At 43.3% G+C, this 21,245-nt stretch overlaps 1 protein-coding gene across 5 annotated transcripts in view; it reads right to left on the minus strand.

The window, feature by feature from the left end:
- Positions 1-21,245, minus strand: part of FAT3 (FAT atypical cadherin 3) — an 801,654-nt gene that overhangs the window by 636,514 nt on the left and 143,895 nt on the right. For all 5 annotated transcript variants that reach the window (XM_070782590.1, XM_070782589.1, XM_070782588.1 and 2 more), the window contains exon 2: positions 2,617-5,922. In XM_070782590.1, the coding sequence (XP_070638691.1) occupies positions 2,617-5,905 (3,289 nt within the window). In that variant the 5' untranslated portion in view covers positions 5,906-5,922. The remainder of the gene's footprint in view (positions 1-2,616; positions 5,923-21,245) is intronic.

A 21,245-nucleotide genomic window follows, 5' to 3' on the forward strand; every position in this document is an offset into this window, starting at 1 on the left:
CAGATAAAGAAGGACCCACTGTATACACAGGGAACTATACTTGATATCTTGTAATAACCTATCATGGAAAAGAATGTAAATAGGAATATATATGTATATACATATATATCAGAGAAGGCAATGGCACCCCACTCCAGTACTCTTGCCTGGAAAATCCCATGGACGGAGGAGCCTGGTAGGTTGCAGTCCATGGGGTCGCTAAGAGTCGGAAACGACTGAGCGACTTCACTTTCACTTTTCACTTTCATGCATGGGAGAAAGAAATGGCAACCCACTCCAGTGTTCTTGCCTGGAGAATCCCAGGGATGGGGGAGCCTGGTGGGCTGCCGTCTATGGGGTCACACAGAGTCAGACACGACTGAAGCAACTTAGCAGCAGCAGCAGCATACATATATATAATTGCAAATCAACTATACTTCAATTAAAATAATTTACATAAAGAATTATAAAACCAGCTATAGCATCAAATAGCTATACACACATTTTATGCAGTAATACCCAAGATGAAAACAGAATAGTACAAACTTGGAAAATCTCGGCCACTCTCACCAAACTGCTCCTGCTCTTGCCTGCATCAAGCTACACCAAGGTGAAACTTCCTAACAAAACAACCCACTGTGGCTTGATGTAGCCATCTAGGCTGCAGCGGTTACTGGTTCAGCCTGACACCTTACTGTTGACCTACCTACCTATATCCACCTGAGTCCCAAGGTAAGCTTCTCACACTGGAGAAGCACACAAACAATGGGACTGGAAGGACAAAGGATGGTGAGTAATGGCTGGTGCCAGCCATCTCTGAGCTCAGGACTCTAAGGATTTTGACACACATTTCACACTTTATTCTTACAGATTTTAGATCAACTCCAAATTCAAGTGTGTCTAGAAACAAGCAAGGAAGCCCATGCTTGTCCTTAGACTGGAGATTGCAGTGTATTTCACAGTTACTCAGAGCTAAACTTGAAACTAGGCTCCAAGTTATGTATCCTCTCTGAATATTGGTTCATGAATTGAGTATTAAGATTAATGGGACTATTGGAAGAATTAAATGAGACTTGACTGTAAAACCCTTCATACAGTATGTTGCCCATTGCAAGTACTCAATGAAGCCATTACTGTTAATAGTAAACTAGCAGCAGCGAAGATCGCTGCTTTTCCTTTCTCATTTTGTATTTCAAAGGTAAAAATACATTCTAACTGAATGACAAGTTACATATAAAAGATAGAGTATATGATTAAATCAGAACCCAGTTTTCCTGACATTTACCTTTCCTTCTTTGGGGCTATGGATCACTTTTACGGTTTACACTGGCCACAATCAGAAACCACACATTAAAAATTTCCAATTTAAAGTTTAAATCCGTGATGGTACAGAAAGTTTTGCTACTTCTATCCAATATTGAGACAGCTTCTCAAGCCCTTTTTCTGGTATAACTACTGTAAACTAGGATTCTTAGGACAACCCCTACCCTCTACCTGTTCTCATGATCGCCTCATCAGCATCAACACCGTCTTCCTTACTGGGAACAAAACACCCTGTGAGTGTTGTAGAAAATACTGTACTGGATCCAAATGTGTCCCTGCAAATGAAAAACGCCAACAGGGCCATTCACACGGGAATAGAGAAGACGCAGCCCCTGTCTTGAGATGTCTACAACCTAGAGAAGACTAGAAAAAGATATGCATGTGCTGCAACTGAGGCCCAGCGCACCCATGTAAATGCATAAAAATAAATACTAAGAAAAGAAAAAGTTACTCTGCTGATCAAGGCATGCGCACGCGCACACACACGGCCAAGCACCTGTATGCTTAAAGGCAAATAATGACAATAAGAATAGAAATAAAATACATATCTGTAGCTATGATGATGTGTAAATCAACAGGTAGGGGACAAGAAAACTATCAGGACCATTTTGTCCCACATATTAAAATGTTTCTATAAAATGTAAGTTCTTACAGGTAAAATCTTAAAACCATTTTTTTTAAATAAATAAAATCCACAGCATGCCTCCTCTAGTCTATCACGAAAGTATTTGTAGAAGGATGCCTCCATGTATCAATGGGGCCAATACAGTGCAAACGCCTGTCAGTCAAGGGCCAGAAGTGCCTATGAGACACGAGAGACCAAGCAACTAACGCCAGATCGCTTCAGCAGAACCTGTCTGTAGAGGGAAACAAGAGCCACTTGAAAACTCATTTCACACTACTAATGTAAAACCAATGCAAATGTAATTTACTTTATCAGGACCCTTAATTTAGTGAAGGTCATGAGTACACCCAGCAGAGGTGAGGATTACCTACACTTATCAAAAGATAACCTGGTGACAGCGTAGCTGAATAGGAAAGAAACCAGGGACTCCCACTGAAAACCATCAGCTCTCATGTATAAAGAGGTCTTCTTACAAGTCGGTGAATTCTAAGGAAAAGCTTTGACTGCTCACTCCATTATTCCCATACAGCTTCATCCCTCGGTCCACGGCTAAGATCTCCAGGTCGTATCTGCACCAATGCAACCTCATTTGTCATTCCGCTTGAGTTCAAGAATAGCCCTTCACTTTCCCAGTGTTGACAACTGAAGAGACATGAAACAACACTTCTGGCACAAAACATGAAACTTACCACTCTCGTCATCAATATTGAACCTTCCAAGACCACTGCCATCCCTGATGGAGTACTGGATCTCCCCATCCCTCCCCGAGTCCTCATCGTGGGCAGTCACCTGCAGCACGCTGGTTCCAATCCGTGAGTTTTCTTTTACAGAGCCAACAACAGCAAAGTCCGGGAAATAGGGAGTATGGAGGTTTTCATTGACATCCACCACTTCCACCTCCACAAAGGACACGGATGACAGAGAGACAGGCCGCCCTTTGTCCTTGGCCCGAACTGTGAGGTTATAGAACTGCTGCTTTTCATAGTCAAGCTCCCTGCTCAGGCGGATGGCGCCACTTGCTTTATCTATTTCAAATCTCCCGTTGTAATCATTGACCAAAGAATAGCGCACTTGACCCCCCAGTCCCAGATCTGGGTCATGGGTCTCCAGCCAAGCAATGACGGTGCCAACGGGGAGGTCTTCAAGGACCTTCACACTGTAGCTACTGGGAATGAAAGCTGGGGAGCAGTCATTGACATCATCCAAGAAAACCTTCAAGGTGACAACGGAAAAGAGCTGCTGGCCACTTTCTGCCTTGTCTCTGGCTTCTATTTTTAAAGAATAGTTCGCTTTGGATTCCCGGTCCAACTGGTCTGCTATATACACGATTCCAGTGGAGCTATTGATGGCAAACTGCTGCGTATCTGTCAAGACTGAGTAAGTCACTTCACCATTAGAACCCAAATCTTTGTCTCTGGCTTCCACTTGAATAATCTCAGTGCCAATACTTGAACTCTCAAGAATGTTAACTGAATAACTGTCTTGAAGAAAAATCGGGCTATTGTCATTGGCATCCTCCACATTGATGGTAAGCAACCTCCATGAGGACTTTTGTGGATTCCCTAAATCATAGATGGTGATGTTAAGGAGATAGAGGTCTCTGTGTTCTCGATCCATGGGCATAAGGACTTGAAGTTGCCCGGTCTCCATATCGATATTAAAACAGCTATCCATATTCCCATCAGATATTGTAAATAGCACCTTCCCATTGAAGCCAGAGTCGGCATCATAGGCTTTAATCTTCAGGATATTAGCACCAACTGGCAGATTCTCCTTCACAGCCACATCAGAAGGAAATGACTTGTCAAAATGTGGTCCCTGCCGGTTAACTGAATAAAAGTCAAGAAATCCATCTTCTAGATTCAGTTTCCCATTTGCTTTGGCCTTAATGAGGAGCTTCTCTGCCAGCTTTTGAGCCACGCGAGTTTCTCGGCAACTGAAGCTCTTTGAAGACACCTTCCCATGTAAGACTGAAATGTTAACAGACATGGGGTCTGCAAGATTCTCTCCATCAGTGGCTGTAATCCTGAGGGCAAAATTTCCATTTTTAATGCCAGAATTCATCAGTGACTTTTTAAGCTGCAAAACACCAGAGTCTGGGTTTAAATAAAAGAAACCAAGTTCGTTTCCAGAGATGATTTTGTACTTTACAAGCTCCAGCTCGTCAATATCAATCGCTGAGACAGCCGTGATATGACCCCCAACTGGAAAGTCATAGGAGATCACTCCCTGGCAAGCCACTTTTTCAAAGAGGGGGCTGTTGTCGTTGACGTTTCCGACTCGAATAGTCACGTTGACCTCGCTCTCGTGGCGGTATGGCGAGCCCCAGTCAGAGGCTCTGATGATGAACCGGTACGTTTCTGGAGAGGATTCAAAGTCCAGGTCTTCAGTGGTGCTGATGACGCCTGTAAACTGGTTAATGGCAAACGGCAAGACGTTCAGGCTGGCAATACTGTAGGTGATGTACCCGTTTTCTCCTTTATCCTTATCAGAAGCTGAAACTGTCAGCACGCTTGTTCCTACGGGAACACTCTCATTCACAAATGCCTCATACAGCAGCTGCTGAAATTCTGGGGTGTGGTCGTTGGCATCTTCTATGCTGATGGTGACTTGCGTTTTTAAATCTCCTTCTTTGTTTGTCACCCCCAGTCTATAAACCTCCTTCTTAATGGTGTTCAGTGGCTGTGCGGTGACAATCAGACCTGACTGGGGATTGATTTTGAAGTACTGGGCATCCTCTCCAGGGGATAATCTGTACTCCACATCTAGTGGTTCGGGACTTAATTTTACTATAGCAACCACGACACCGGGAGGGGAAAATTCACTAATGCTCACTTCGTACGCGTCTTTCTCAAATCTAATTGGGACAGTGTCTCTTTTGGGGTTGGCGATGTGGACTATCTTGACTGCTGAAAATTTCTGAGGTGACCCCTTGTCTTTGGCTTGAAGAGTGAGGTTGTAGCCATAGGGAAAGCTCTCCCAGTCAACCGGCTTCTTCTCCTTAACCCTGTACTCATTCACCCACTTTCCTTCCTTGGCCAGGAAGAATTGGTCTAAAGGGTCCCCAGCCACGATGGAAACAGACTCAATCTCTCCATTGGCCCCTTCATCGAGGTCATCGGCTGTCACCACTGCATATACAGGCTCTGTGTCCAATGAGAAAGGAACGTGAGCGACCACGTGGAGAGCGGGGGCGTGCTCGTTTACCCGTTCAACGTGAACATAAAGCTTGGCAGTGCTGCTCACTCCATTATTCCCATACAGCTTCATCCCTCGGTCCACGGCTAAGATCTCCAGGTCGTATCTGCTCTTTTCATCATAATTTAATCGTCCGCTTAAGGAGATGACCCCGCTCGTGGGGTGGACTGAAAACAGCTCAACTTTGTTCTTGAAGTAGTAGTAGAATTCGCCGTTGGAGCCAATGTCTGCATCTGTTGCCGTCACCTGGGCGACACTAGTCCTTAGGGCTGTGTTTTCTGCGATTGTAACTGAGTAGGTTGTGGGTGAAAATAAGGGTCTCAGGTCATTCATATCTAAAACCTGTATGCTCACTTTGGTCCATGCTTCCAAATCCTCGCCTCGGACAGAGCCTTTGACTATCAATAAATAATTGTCCTGAATTTCCCTGTTCAATATGGCGGAATTGCCACCTTTAGTTCTTATTCTGAGAAAACAGAAATCTGCAATGATGACTTCCTCGGCTTTGAAAAAGCCTTCCTCGTCTCCAGACACTATTCTGTATTTGATGTCCCAGGACAGATCGATCAAGGTGATGCCCATGCGACTCTGGCTGTTGACGTAAGTCCTTGCTGCCGAGTTCTCATACACGGTAGCATTATAAATGGAATGTGTGAAGTGGAAACCCAGGGGTCCGGTCCCAGGAAGCCCCTGAGAGAGTGTAGCCAAAAGCTTGAGAAGCAGGAGAATGAGGCAAGAGGGAGGCCGTGTGCCCACACAGTATCCCATAGTTAGATCCATCACATCATACTTCCATCCTGGAGGGGAAAAACAGAGAGAGAGAAGAGATAAATTAACCTAGAGGATCATAAGAGAAGGAACAGAAGTAACTATTATGAAACAGTGTGTTTTGAAAACTTTATTATAAAATCTTTTTACTAAAACATCAATACAAGAAAAAAAAGTAGAACACTCCCCACTACTAGATGACAAGGAACTCAAAATCACTAGGATTTACACTTATCATGCCCGATTTTTTTGAGCGACACGTCTACAGTGCTGATAGGATTGACCGTCCCCTGGTGTAAGTTTTCTTGCATTCTGAAGGTCAGTTTAGAAATACATACTGCAAGGCTTAAGAAGTTCATTTACGGCTGACATAATATTAAATTCTAGGCAATTATCCTAGGGAAATAATTAGACAAGTGTACATTTACAGGACAGTTTAAAATACAAAAATTGAAAAAACATTAATTGCTTATCAATTGAGAAGCAAATGCTGTGTGGCACATTCTAGAAAACAAAAGACTCTGTAGCCATTAAAAATAATGACTGAAAGCTGTGTATTTTCAGATGCAGTAAGAATATAACACTACATGGAAAAAAGAGCATAAAACACTATATGTGATATGATTCTATTAGGACTTAATCATTTATATATAGGACTTAATCATATATATATATATACTGCATTTTTACCTTTAAAATGAATTAACTATGTTGTGAGTTTGGGGAGCATCTTGCATCTTCTAATATTTCTTAAATCAACATTGTACATCAATGGTTGTGTAATTACTTTTTATAATTAGGATCTTTAAAGAAATGTATTCGAAGTATTACCATCTTCTGTCGTGTTGAATTTTAAACTGATCAAGAGTTAGGCATAAGCCAATATGATGAAGATTAACAAAACATCACTTAACAAACCAAGCAGGGAGGACCATCCCTAAGGAGTCACCTGATCTAAGCGATATTCACGAGTGGACTGTGCCTCTCAGAACAAGAGAGGAAAGGAAGATTTTGTGCAAGGAAAATTTAAAGAATGACAAGAGATTTATCTTCTTATGAGTAATTGAAGGAATTACTTCCAATTATTTTTATCAGCTACTATTAAATTTCCACAGTCACCACAGCTCTATGACTGTGTAGAAGAAAAGATTAAAAATATTTTCCTATTTTAACTGTAAAATCTGTCAAGTGCTTTAAAAACAGAGAAGGGGAATGCTATTTAACAGGAAAGAGCTATCTATTTATACGCTTTGGCTCAGATTTTTAGAACAACCAAATGTATGAGTTCTTCTACCAAGACATACTCACCAGACCCTCACATTTCCTTTCTCTGTCTCTTGTATGGGAAACAGAATGGAAGAGAAGAGGAGAAAGGAAATGAACCCTTCTGCAGGCATTCTGTGACTTAGCTGCTTTGTTACATTTAATCCCCGCAACACCCTAAAGTACTACAGCACCCAACTACATGTTAGAAAATTGAAAGCTAGAAGGCTGTTAACCCATTTGGCTGGAACACTGGCCCATCCAGTTTCTCCCAGCAGCAGAGCAGCATCTCAAACCCTGGTCTTTCCTGCTCCAAAATCTGTGTTTTTTTCCCATCACACCATCAGTCTTCCTAAATTCTCTATCAACATAAGAAAGAAAGAAATTATTAAGGCTTCCCAGAAGCACATATTACTTTAATTCTACAGAACTAGTCAGTATTTATCACTGATGGAAAAACATAAAACTTACCCACTTTCTCTATTTGGTTACCTCCATTCTGGTTTTAAACTAGTTACAGTCACTGATTGTAAGCTGAAAAATCCCCTGGGGAAGTTTAGTATCTTCAAATATTACCAAATTTTCTGTAGCTTATAAAAATATCCATGGTTGGCAAGGCACATATTATTATAATTTTTTGTAGATAATAACATCAAACCTCACTTTCCTAATAGCAGAGTCTGAATTAGAACTCTGACTCTCTCCATACTCCACAGTGCTTTCTCATTTTTTCCCCAATTCTGCCTTCCAGGAAACTCTCATAAGTGAAATTCTGGGCCTGCATTTGCACGGTTCTTTAATACGCCTTGCTGCTATCATCAGATGCAGCACCTAGGAGACACTGAATAGGTGAGAAAAAGAGTACAGTTTAATATAGGAATTTCATAAGCAAAATAAAGACTAAAAATAAAGCATGCTGATGTAATGACCTTTCATATAAGAAGTTAATTTCACAGGCAGTTCCTCTGGCTGTCTGTCCTTGGGAAATGCTCCATGTTCTAAGTTATGTGCAAAGAAGCAGCTTGGAGGCAGAAGTTCAAATATCCCTCCCAGGAGAGTGAACCCCAGGGGACTAGTGCAACTGGGGGTACCTATCTGTGGAGTACGCTCAGCTGAAAGAAGGGATCCTTAGGGAGTACAGATAGAAACCAGGAGAAGCTTTAATAAGAACCCACATGACTTTAGAAACTCTTTCAGTTCACCATCTGAGAATGGTGAACTTCCAAAACAGAACAGGCATTTTTACGTTCACTATGAACACAGTGGAAGGAGACCGGTGTTTATAAGAAAATAATCGAAGGCATGCAGACTCTCGTAAGGTAGAAAAGAGGTTACTCCCAGCATCTCCGGGGAAATGCAAATTCTGTTTCTGCCTCATTACCTACTCACCAGTCCTCCCTGGTGGCTCAGACAGTAAAGAATATTCCCGCAATGCAGGAGACCCAACTTCGATCCCTGGGAAGGGAAGATTCCCTGGAGACAGGAATGGCAGCCCACTCCAGTATTCTTGCCTGGACAATTCCATGGACAGGGGAGCCTGGTGGGCTACAGTCCATGGGGTCTCCAAGAGTTAGACATGACTGAGTGATTAACACTTTCATTTTTTCAAGAGTCTATGTCCAGGGCACTTCCTGTGGTTTTACCCAATACATCACCCAAGGAATCTGGACTCTTCGGTCACCAGAAAAGAAAACCACTCCAATGGTGAATTCAGTTCAACTAAAGTTTTCTTAGTCTGTCCCCACATTTCCATCCTAAGCCCAGCCTGAAGGAAAGCTGTTAGGATGTGCCAAAACTGGACACAGTCCTATTCCCAGCATCGATACCAGTATGTACCAAGAACCACGTACCACGAAGAAGGTGTACAGTACTGGTGTACTGAACACAATACTCTTTCTGAAGTTTTTACCAAATTTGTTACAATATTGCTTTCGGTTTATGTTTTGGTTTTTTGGCTGTGAGGCATATAGGATCTTAGCCCTCTAACCAGGGATCAAACCACACCTCGTGCATTGCAAGGCCAAGTCCTAACAACTGGATGGCCAGGGAAGTCCCCGCTGAACACGATATTAAGGGAGGGAAGTAAACAGAGACCCAGAGGCCTGTAGTATGCTCAGCTCCCAAATCCTCCAAATAAGCACATCTTACTTCAGGAAAGAGAATGAAGAAATTATACAAATTCAAAGGAGGCCGAAGGGCTTCCTAGGTGGCAGTAGTGGTAAAGAACCAGCCTGCCAATGCAGGGGGCACAAGAGATGAGGGTCTGATCCCTGGATCAGGAAGAACCCCGGGAGAAGGGAATGGCACCCCACTCCAGTACTCTTGCCTGGAGAACCCCATGGACAGAGGATCCTGGGGGCTACAGTCCGTGGGTTGAAAAGAGTCGGACATCACTGAGGGCCTGAGCACACACAGACAAAGGAGGCTAAAAGATTATCTGTTTCACTCTCTTGAGTTTACAGGTGAGGAAACTGCTACCCAAAAATAGGATGAGATCCCCTAACATAAGGTCTCAGATCTCCCAGGTTCTAGACAATACCAAATGGAAAAGTTTGCCAACTGAATTAGTTTTCCTTTGAGTTTTATTACAATTTTCACTCTGTGGTTTATCATCATTTTGCAGTCATCTTTGTTTTCTAACATCTTATTACTCCCCCTGGAGTTACTCCCTCCTCTAAGTAGTTAACTGTTTATAAATAAACATTTAAGTGCCCTGAGGGAGAGTTACTTTTACAAACCCTTCTGGTGAATCCGTCAAAACAAAAAATGTTGTCATAATATGAAAAAAACATCATTCATTTTAACTATTCGAAAATGATATTTTTGCATACTGAGTTTATTTTTTTTTAGCAAGATACACCGCCGGAATATTTTTCTTATAAAGCAGAATTAATGATCTTAAATGCAAATGAAAAGACTTTCAAACCATACCGAAATTGAATTGTATTCTTGTGTTCTAAAATCTGTATTTAACTTCAAAACCCGGAGCAGGACTGAGTTTTCAACTTCAGTTGTTAAAACGAAAATATCTCATGAGGTTTTAGTATTTTTAGTTTTGTAAAAAAAAAATATATATATATATACAAAACCCTATATGGCACAAATTAATTCAAAAGCTTGCAGTTTTCTCCATCAATTTAGAAAATAAAGGAGTGCCAGAAGCGAGAAATTCTGTAAAATTCTGTAAAGTAAGTGTTAAAATAAGACTTGGCTTCCTTTTTTTAGTATGCAAAGATGACTGTTAAGATGTTTTCTTAAAAAAAGAAAAGAGTCCTGCTTTTCCACACTGGGGACAAGCTATTTGTGAAACCCGAGTATGAGACTGATGCTGTTTGAGAAGCTCTGCACATTGATTTATTTTACTGCTTCTGGATTATTTTAAAGAAAGCACTTAGTTCCCAACCTTGGAGCCTATTTTCTACGACTTAGTAACATAATCAATAATTTTTGATATAATCTCTGAAGAGATCATCGAGTCATCAATCTTGGAGACACTTCCTTTCCAGAGGCAGCGTGGCGTGCCTCACCACCCGGCCCTGTCCGCTCAGATGGAGGTTCTCAGGCTGGGCTGCAGAAGGGCAAGGGGTTTCCTTTCCAGGGATGAAAAAACACCACAGACCCCAGGGCAGAGAACAGCTCCTACAAAAGCCACCTCTCTGTGAGCCTTGGCTCGGAGTAAGGCTCAGCTTGCTTGGGGAACCTGGGGAAGCTCCATTTTGCCACCATTAAACTGGGCTCCTGAAACAGCTGGGATTTTGGAACAGTAAAACAGCGCTTTAGAAAAGCGTTCTATTTTTAGTTCATCTCTTCCTATCTTACAGATTTTTGAAAGGAGTTGATAAGCCAGACAGAGATGGTGCTTGGGGAACGAGCTCTGAGAGCCTGCGAGACAGAGTCAGTATCCAAAGGGCTTCCCCTTCACAGGCATACTTGACCAAGATGCCTTATGTGAGAAACGCAAAGGAAGCTCAGGTGAGGGCTGTGACTGAGTCCAGAACCTATGCAAACCCTGTGCATACAGTGGTTCCAGAACACACGCTCTGGTGCCTGACCGCCTGGGTTTGAATCCCAGCACTGCTCTTGAGTAGCTGTGTGACCTTGGGCAGGGTATTTAACCTGTCAGTGCCTCACTGTCTTCAACTATACAATGAGAACGATAGTGCCTACTGAATTGGATTTGAGTTAATAAATATAAAGCACTTAAAACAGTCCACAGCACATGGTAAGGTACAATTGCTATCCATTAATATCATTAGCTAAGACAGTTTTTAGAGAGGACACAAATCTGTGAGTCACAAATGCAGGATGAGGGAGGAAATTTGCAACCTATGCTGACATTTTCTTTTTCAACAAGAGAATCCACATCAAAGGTAAAGGAAAGGATTACGTTTTACTAACAGCAAAGGGCCACTTCATGAGACCCAAAGGTGGCTTTGCCACTTACTGGCTGGGTGACTTTGGGGTAACACTTAAAGCTTTTCAAATAGGGCTTATCTTTAAAATAGGGGGCTTATACCAGTTCCCACTCTCATGAAACAGGCTTACAACCGTGTTGGGCACACAGTAAATGTTCCACAAATATGAACTGGCATTACAGTAAGTCCCCTACACACAAACGAGTTCCATTCTGAAGCACCGTCATAAGTCCAATTTGTTCATTAGTCCAAGTTAGCTTAGGTACCCAAGTGACACAATCAGCTATACAGTACTGTAATAGAATAGGTTTATTAATACTTTTCACACAAATAATACGTACATAAGAAACAAACACAAAAAATAAAGACAACATATTTCATATTATAATACAGCACCTTGAAAAGTGCAGTAGTACAGCACAACAGCTGGCATACAGGGGCTGGCACACAGGTTCACATCTTTGAAAATCTGTAACTCAATGGTTTGTGTGTAGGGGACTACTGTATAATTATTAAAGTGTTCATAAGAAGGGATATGGAGCAGAACGTAACTGAAAACTGGGATAAGGATAAAGGGTCAAGAAGAAGACGATTAATGGAGTGTGTGCATGCTGAGTCACTTCAGTCGTGTCTGACTCTTTGTGACTCTATGGACTGTAGCCTACCAGGCTCCTCTGTCCATGGGATTATCCAGGTAAGAACACTGGAGTGGGTTGCCATGCCCTCCTCCAGGGGATCTTCTCAACCCAGGGACCAAACCCGTGTCTCCTTTGGCTCCTGCACTGCAGGCGGGGAGCAGTCCATCCTTAATAGGAAAGCCACTCTGCCACAGACCCAGGCCCCTGCCATGGGTGGCGGCAGAGCCAGGGAGAGGTCTCACGCATGGTGACTTGGGCTAAGGACTCTTGCCACAGTTCTGTAACTTATTTCCAACTCCTAAGTGTACACTTTCAAACTTAGGAAACCAGAGCTGCATTAGGAGCTACTTCTTAGACTTGGCATTTAAGTCCTGGGGAGTTCTAGCAGGATTTCTCCTTGCAACGATGAGACCCAGCACAGCCAGATACTGCTAAACCCTATCTTCGAGAGCAGCTCATTCCAATATGGCTTAAATTACCACCCTCATGACATTACTTGATGTTCTGGGTCCCTGCTCCTGAAATCAGTTTCAGACTGTCTGTACAACACACTTGGGAATAAAGTTTTACTCTCTGGCTGATGCTAATGGCTGCCTGAAAAGTAGAAAAAAATGTTTGTTGTATAGTTTTTATTAATACAAACCGTTGTAGCTAGAGAGTCTACAGGATAATATACTAGGTGTTTGGGTCACAAATAATCCATGTCATGCCATTACTCAGAAGATATTATGATATACTAAACCAGAGGCACATAAACCCACTGAGGACCACAAAACTGTCTCATGCAACACCCCAGGTTTAGGAGTTGGGGAAACACACCAAGAAAGGTTAGGTGATTTGGACAACGTCACACAGATTGCCAGTTTAAAGCAAAAAAGCTAAAAACCAGACCTTAGATTTCTACTGTGAATTTGTCTCATTGTTATTAATTCCTTTATAATATAGGTCTCCACTGGTTTGACTCTTCTTCCTTGATTTAGCTAAACTGTACATACTCAATGAAGCAATCCCAGAGATACCCCTCTACTCAATCCACAGTGAGCTCCACATCTAAGGTCGCAGTTCTTAAACTTGAGCAAATATCTGAAACATGGCAGGACTTGCTAAAGCTCACATTGCCGGGCTCCCCTCCAGAGTTTCTGGATCGGTTGGTCTCCAGTGGGGTCTAGGAATCTCATTTCTAACAGGTTCCCAGGAGAAGGTGGTCTCGGGCAATCAGCGCTCTGAGGACCACTTCTCTAAACTCTGTCTGTATTTTATCTATATGCACCTCCCTCGATAGCACTGCCTTCCTTGTGTTAAAATTTCCTACAAGGATTTGTAAATTACATAGTGCACTGCAATCTGCCTTGTTTCTTCTTCTTAGAGTATTTAACAAATGCCTTGAAAAGGCAAAACTTCAATCAAATTGTGGAGTAACTCGTGTCTAGCCAGTGTACGCTGCAACTCCACAACATGCTCCAGGGAGGGAATGAAAATGAGCCTTAGACAAATCAGAGATTACAATCATCGAAACTAGAGACCCTGGTGAAATAGCTAGTCCACGATTTCCCAAACTGTATCCCATATCACTCTACGGACTTGTGAATATGTGTGTAACTAAAAACATTTACGGAGACACTGGTTAAACAAAGGTAAACAGATTTCTTCATTTAGAACTTTTTGGAGTCTTTAGTATGCTCCAAAATAAACTTCCCCCATCTCCCTTCCTTAGTCATCTCTAACGATTTCATCCTGCAACAATTTTTCCTGCTTTGTAATCTCCATAGGAAAGCACAATCTATATTTATCATTTCCACTATAGAAATAAAGTTCCCTGATACTCGGTCAGGAATCAGTAAATGCTTGTTGTGTGTACAGGCATATTATGTAAATTGTGATTCCAAGGAATATTATATACACAATTTCTAAAATCTTTTTGATTATGAATTTCCTCCGCATTCCTCTCCCCACACTGCCACTGGCAAGAGAAGAAGGAATATTTTGTGAATACAGTTGGGGAAACACTGATCAAGTCCAAGTTAGATATTGTGGCCTAGACAGGTCAAACAGCTGCCCGGAAGGCTTTGAAGGCGGGAGGTAATCCCAGGGTTCTTGAGACTGGTTCATTATTCTTGCTACATCATAGCACAGGGTATGCATTCTCATTTCAACTAAGCAGGGATTTATCCTTGAAGAAACTGCTTCAATGCTTATCACATAAACACATCTCCATGCTTCAAATGAAGGCTGTACATTTGCTTTTCTCATTGAAAAAAGGCAAGTTAAGAATTTTCACAGTCCTCTATGTTAATCATTTCATAGTTTTTATTATCTGTATTTACTTATCCAACAGTCATAAAGCATTTTGCCAAATCAAAAATACTCTGAGATGCAAAACCTTAAAACCAAGTTCATATTTCACACCTCACTGGAAAATTCTGCTTGTCTACTTGAGCCCCAAGTCTAAGCAGGGTTTTATAAGCAAAAGAGTATTTCATCGACAAGGATAAGATATCTGTCATTCTGAACAAGGACTAAGTAAGTCCCAAACCAAAGCCTCCAGCTGGTTCTGTCAACTAGCCAAGCAGACCGTTACCCAAACTCAATCTTTTTCCTTATAATAATACTGTAAATTCTCATTTTTTTCCAGTGGTGCAAATCTTTCTATTGTCTAAAAGTGGTCTCTCAGGAGAAAAGTCAGTCAGCATGAAGCAAGTGTAATTCAAGTTGGTTCTGAGAAAAATGGAAGATTCAGCCACACAGCGGCAGTATTATGAACACCCGCCTTTATTTTCTCCCCAGGTGCTAGAAATATTTCCATACAACAGTGGTTAATGTCAAGTATCATTTCATCAGTAAATGCTTCAAATTCAGGGGTAATTCAACCAGGGGCTATCAGAAGGAAAGATTAGCATGTTGTTCAAGCCTTTTAAAAATCACTTCTCCCTCTGGAGAAAGAAATTCATCATGGAGTAAGAGGAAAAAAAAAAAAAAAAAATATATATATATATATATATATATATATATACAGAGAGGATGTAATTTGCTTCTACGCTTGGCTGTCTAAGAAAATGTTCCAGAAAAATGCATTATTTCAATTTTCTCTGGTGAGCTTCACTGACAGAAACCAAAGAGTAAATACATAAGTATTTGCTTACTCCCAAGATTTTTTTTTAATGAAGAAAAAAAAGCAAGGGAAAAAAGAAAAGAGAGAGAGAGAGAGACTGTCCTAGTAATAACATTTACTCTGGGATAACTGCCTAAAAGAAAAAAGAACCCAAATAATTTAGCTGAAAGAATACCTTTAAATAGTGTTCATCCCAATAGTTATGGGGCAAAATGCAGTTGAAGGGAAATGTGTTCTCTAAGGGCTTCCCTGGTGGCTCAGTGATGAAGAATCCACCTGCAGTGCAGGGGAGGCTGGTTTGAGCCCCAGCTTGGGAAGATCCCCTGGAGGAAGACATGGAAACTCACTCCAGTATTCTTGCCTGGAAAATTCCACGGACAGAGAAGCTGGATGGGCTACAGTCCGTGGGGTCACAAAGAGTCGGACATGACTGAAGAGACTTAGCACAAGATAACACAGTTTTTATGTTGCATTAGGCATTATGAAGAAATCCAGAGCCCTTTGCTGACTACCTTTTGACACAACCCATACTTACTGCAACCTCCAGGACATGGAGAAGGACAGGGAAGCCTGGCATGCTGCAGTCCATGGGGTCGCACAGAGTCAGACACGACCGAGTGACTCAACAAAAACAAATACTTACTGCTGTGTTAAGTCCTTGTGGTCTGACTACTTGTAAAAGTTAACATCCTTTCCTCCATCCCAATTGCTGTTGCCCTTGAAAAGTGATCTTTAAGGAAAAGAGTATTCTGAATAGTAAAATCAGGCATCAGGAAAAGAGAGTATGAGGAATCTCTGTCTACCTCCCTTTTCCCTCAGTGATAAGTGACGGTAATGCTAGGAAGGGCATCCTTGGGAGAGCTGAGGGGTGAGGGACCCAGAGTTCCAGGACCAAAGCATGGTGAGGAGAAGCATCAGGCTCCCCTCTTCTTGCAGCACTGAATCACCAAAGGAAGATGCAGAAAATAACATCCGAAACACTGTTGGAAGTGTTCTGGGAGAATTCAATTCAATTCCATAGTTTTCCAAAATCACACACAGGATCAGGTCTTACTCTAGACAAAGCAGGTCACAAGTTCAGAAGGCAGTTCTGGAAAGGCCTATGTGTCTGGGTAAATACTTGCCACCCCTCCGCCCTCTCCCCACCCCACTGCCCAGCTGATGTAAGGCAGAAGCCCTGAGCCCTATATATTATGCACAAAACAGCATTGCTAAATGAAGGTAGCAAGAGAACAATTCTCTACAATGGAGTGATACTATGCGTGTCTCCTCATGAAGGCTGGGGAACAGGCAGATGGGGGTGGAAGAAGAATACATGGGCAAGAAATGAAAAAAACAATATATCGGGAAATTGGTAAGACTCTTAGAAAACAGCATCTTAGGCAGCAATCTCAATAAACTCAAAAAGGAAAAGAAATGACAAAACAGGTTAATTTATGAAAGACAAACACATTATGGTGAGAGATTAAAAAAAAAAAAAAAGTAAGAAAACGCAAAGCAGATGATTTGGGACTAGGCAATGAAAAAAACTGTCCAGGATTTAAAACAGCTCACATGTAGTTCAAGAAATGCCGTCTTGAAGTTTGCTGACAATCCAGAAATCTTGTCAGTCACGTCTCCTCACGTTGCCATCACTGACAACTGGGTCTCAGCAAACAAGGCACAAATGCAAATTGCGTTCCTTCAGCTCTCCCACACTCCCCTTTAAGGTTATTTATTATCAACTCACGGGTTTAGGCCAACATTGCTTGGATTAGTCCCCTGTGCTAATGAGACCAGGGTCACAAGTTCAGTCCCCACATGGGATTACCCGGAGTGTTCCTAAGAACAGGTCAACAAGGATTGCTGAGCATTGACTACTCTTCATCTTGAGATGCCCAGGGATGCAGAATCATGTGTCTGTGGGGTCCTCATGTTCACTAAAGAAAACGTGTTTCCAGAGAGAGCTGAGACATTTGTGAACATTTCTGTAGACCCAGATTGAAGGACTTGCCAAAGAACCTCTGAACACCTAGATAGTAATTTCAGCATAACCAACCTTATCCTGACATGCTGGGTGCAGGGCAGGGTGACTACCCCAAACCAGCTGTACATGAACGAGGTGTGAACACTCAAAGCCTCAGAACTGGTCTGAGGACGACTCTGGGCCTCAAACGAAGCCAAAAGGCCAAGGGCAGACCCTCCCTTTGGAGAACAGCTCCTAAGCACACAGACTGTGCCGCTCAATGGAGTCACCCTGAGAGACGCTAAACTACTGCCTCCCCATCTCTGTCAATCCTGCCGTACGTTCTAATTTTGGAAGAATGAAGACCCAGTGTGGTGGTGTGGTTAATGAAGTGGTGGGACATTCCCTCAGTGCCCCCCACCCCGTCCCCCATCTTCTGGGGACCTTGGTATCATTCTGGATCCTGAGAACCAGAAGCAGAAAAGCAGCCAAATGTAGTAAGTTCAAAAAGAAAATGAATGTTACCAGAAGGCTGTGAGTTCAAATCCAGGACTCTGGAGTTGAAGAGATTACAGGTAACTCACAGCTGATGAGAAGGAGGATATTGCTGAGGCCATATTTCCTGGGCTTTCAGGATGATAAAGACCCGAACTGTCACTGCGCCTCACCAGTGATGCCAACATCATGCATGTCAAGTGAACCTGCCCTCACTTCCTGTCTGGACTCACCTCCAGCCAGGGCACGCCCAGCCCCCCTGGCCCTCACTTCCTGTCTGGACTCACCTCCAACCACGGCATGCCCAGCACCCCCGGCCCTCACTTCCTGTCTGGACTCACCTCCAGCCACGGCACGCCCAGCCCCCCTGGCCCTCACTTCCTGTCTGGACTCACCTCCAGCCACGGCACGCCCAGCCCCCCTGGCCCTCACTTCCTGTCTGGACTCACCTCCAGCCACGGCACGCCCAGCCCCCCTGGCCCTCACTTCCTGTCTGGACTCACCTCCAGCCAGGGCGTGCCCAGCCCCCCTGGCCCTCACTTTCTGCCTGGACTCACCTCCAGCCAGGGCGTGCCCAGCACCCCTGGGCCTTCTCCTGCTTCTGGCGGACTGCCTCCCACCCCAGGGCTCTGCTCACGCGGCCACCCCGTGCTGAGCTCCTGTCCCCGATTCCCTGTCAGGAATCCCGGGCACATTCCTTACAGCTTCTGTCTCTCTCCAGGCACATTTGTCTGGTCCCCAAGTCTAGCTGTGGCTTCCTGTTATTGGTCTTCAGAGCACCCAGAACTTTTCCTTCCTAAAGGTTATCACTATTTTAGTTATATTTTAGTAAGACTATTCAATTAATATCTGTTCTCTTAACTGGACTATAAACTACATGAAGGAAGGGACGGTCTCTTAGGGTTATCACTGCTGTCCCACATCAAAACTGCTGCTTGGCACATAACGGGTGCCTGCTGCTGCTACTGCTGCTAAGTCGCTTCAGTCGTGTCCGACTCTGAGCGACCCCATAGACAGCAGCCCACCAGGCTCCCGTCCCTGGGACTCTCCAGGCAAGAACACTGGAGTGGGTTGCCATTTCCTTCTCCAGTGCATGACAGTGAAAAGTGAAAGTGAAGTCGCTCAGTTGTGTCCGACTCATCTCGACCCCATGGATTGAAGCCTACCAGGCTCCTCCGTCCATGTGTGCATGCTAAGTCCCTTTAGTCGTGTCCAACTCTCTGTGACCTCATGAACTGTAGCTCACCAGGCTCCTCTGTCCATGGGATTCTCCAGGCAAGAATACTGGAGTGGGTAGCCATACCATCCTCCAGAGGATCTTCCCGACCCAGGGATCAAACCTGAATTTCTTATGTCTCCTGCACTGGCCCGCAGGTTCTTTAACACTAGTGCCACCTGGGAAGCCCCCATTGAGAGGGGTAGAATAGTATATGAATAAAACCACTCCCGAGAAGCACGGTTCATAGCAGAGACACCGTGCCAAGCCTTCTGCTGCCCTTGAGATATGCCCAGGGTATACCCAGGGAGACCAGCTCTTAGTGTCTGGTACTAAGAATTGAGCTCTCCTCTGCTATGAGCTTCCCTGGGGCTCAGTTGGTAAAGAATCTGCCCGCATGGTGGGAGACCTGGGTTCAGTGCCTGGGTCTGGACAATTGCCTGGAAAAGGGAATGGCAACCCACTCCAGTGTTCTTGCATGGAGGATACCATGGACAGAGGAGCCTGGCGGGCTACAGTTCATGAGGTTGCAGAGAATCAGCCATGACTGATCAACTAACACTCTCACTTTCTTTCTGTGTGGGATGGGATGACTCCTATGCCTAGAATATGAGCCCTGCTGGGTTTTCAGCTCCCCATCTATAACGAGAATGAAGAAACCTTCACCTCTCAGGGGGAGGACCATTTGACCTGATTTCTCCAGGAAGCAGTCACGTGTGGCCAGGACATCAGTCACTCTGACAGCCAGACTCCCCGCTCCAGTTTTCCACCAACCTGACTTGGATCTCACTCTTTACAGAAGCATTTATTCTGCCAACAAAATCAAGACCTTGGAAGGTTGATCCTTCCAGGTCAATGGAGGGCCACGTCTCTTGAGGTTTACATAATTTTTTTCTGCATGCCTACTAAGACCACAGACTCCCCAGTCTTTGAGCAGCTTCACTTTTCCATGGCTTTGAGGGAATCATTTTCCTCTGCAGCATGGTGTACAAGGCAGGGGTCTCAAACCCAGTCCTGGATGGAGAGACCAAGCATAACTTCCACAATTACCCCAAGCTGCAAAAGCCCAAACAGATTTTTCAACACCCCTCTATGTCAACAGCTGCTGGCAAGTCAATGGGATTGAGACACTTACAAGCCTTAAACCAACTACTCCCATTCCCTGAAGTTAAATAGAGCTTTCTGCTTGTCTACCCGTGAGTATGTGTAGTTAAAAACCAAGTATACATTTTGCCACTAATTATGTATTACAAATAAACAGTTTACACAAGCATTATGTAAACCGTCAGGGGGGAAGCCGCCATTCCGAGCAGCCATGACAGATGTTTAGGGACAGCTGCACAGAAGAGCTGACGAGAATTCAGATGAAATTTACTTTAAAGTCCCACAAGAGTGAGAGAAGGTTTGTTTAACCTTTACCAAACCATTCTACTTAAGGGGTTCAGATTTGAATTTTCCTTGAGAACAGACTTCTCTTGCGCTTAACATGCCTTTCCCACTTCCTTTTTTAACTAAAGAAAGAAGCCCCAGTGGTTTGCCCATTACAAGCAAATGTCATCCAACCATTACAAATGTAAGCCCAGAAGTTTGCTTTTCAATGGCCATGTGTTATTAGTAAATGCGAACAAACTAAACATTATTAATAAAGAATTTAGCAACAGAAAAGTCTGTATGCCAAACACTCCAAGTTCCGAGCTTCAAAAATTCACTAGGCTACACTATTATTTTCACAAATCTCTTGCCTTCCACATCAAAAAGAAAGATGCCAGCTCTCAGCCTACAGGGGAACAATACTGTCCTTTCACTACTTAAACATGTTTTTAAGAGAAAGAACAACTGATATTAATGAGCAATTACTTACATTAAATGTCCCTAACTAGAATCATAGGCATCACTACACTGTGCCTCCCATATATTCTGCAAGGTCAAATACCAGACATTAAAAACATATGTGCCGTCTTGGGAAAGACTAACAAGAGCTAACACAGGATGAGTGCCCACCACATGGCCAGTCTGGGTGCACTGTTTTGTTATCTAAGATAACTTGATAACTGATAGAGTTAGAAAGGTTAAGAAAGAAGGAACTTAAAAAAAAAAAGGAACTTTAGAAGTAGTTTTGTTGTTTACTTGCTAAGTCCTGTGCAACTCTTTGGGACCACATGGAATATAGCCTGCCAGGCTCCTCTGTCCATGGGATTTCCCAGGCAAAAATTTTGGAGTGGGTTACCATCTTCTTTTCCAGGGAATCTTCCCGATCCAGGGATTGAACCC

Source organism: Bos indicus, chromosome 29 (assembly GCF_029378745.1).
Source record: "Bos indicus isolate NIAB-ARS_2022 breed Sahiwal x Tharparkar chromosome 29, NIAB-ARS_B.indTharparkar_mat_pri_1.0, whole genome shotgun sequence".
Lineage (NCBI taxonomy): Eukaryota > Metazoa > Chordata > Mammalia > Artiodactyla > Bovidae > Bos > Bos indicus.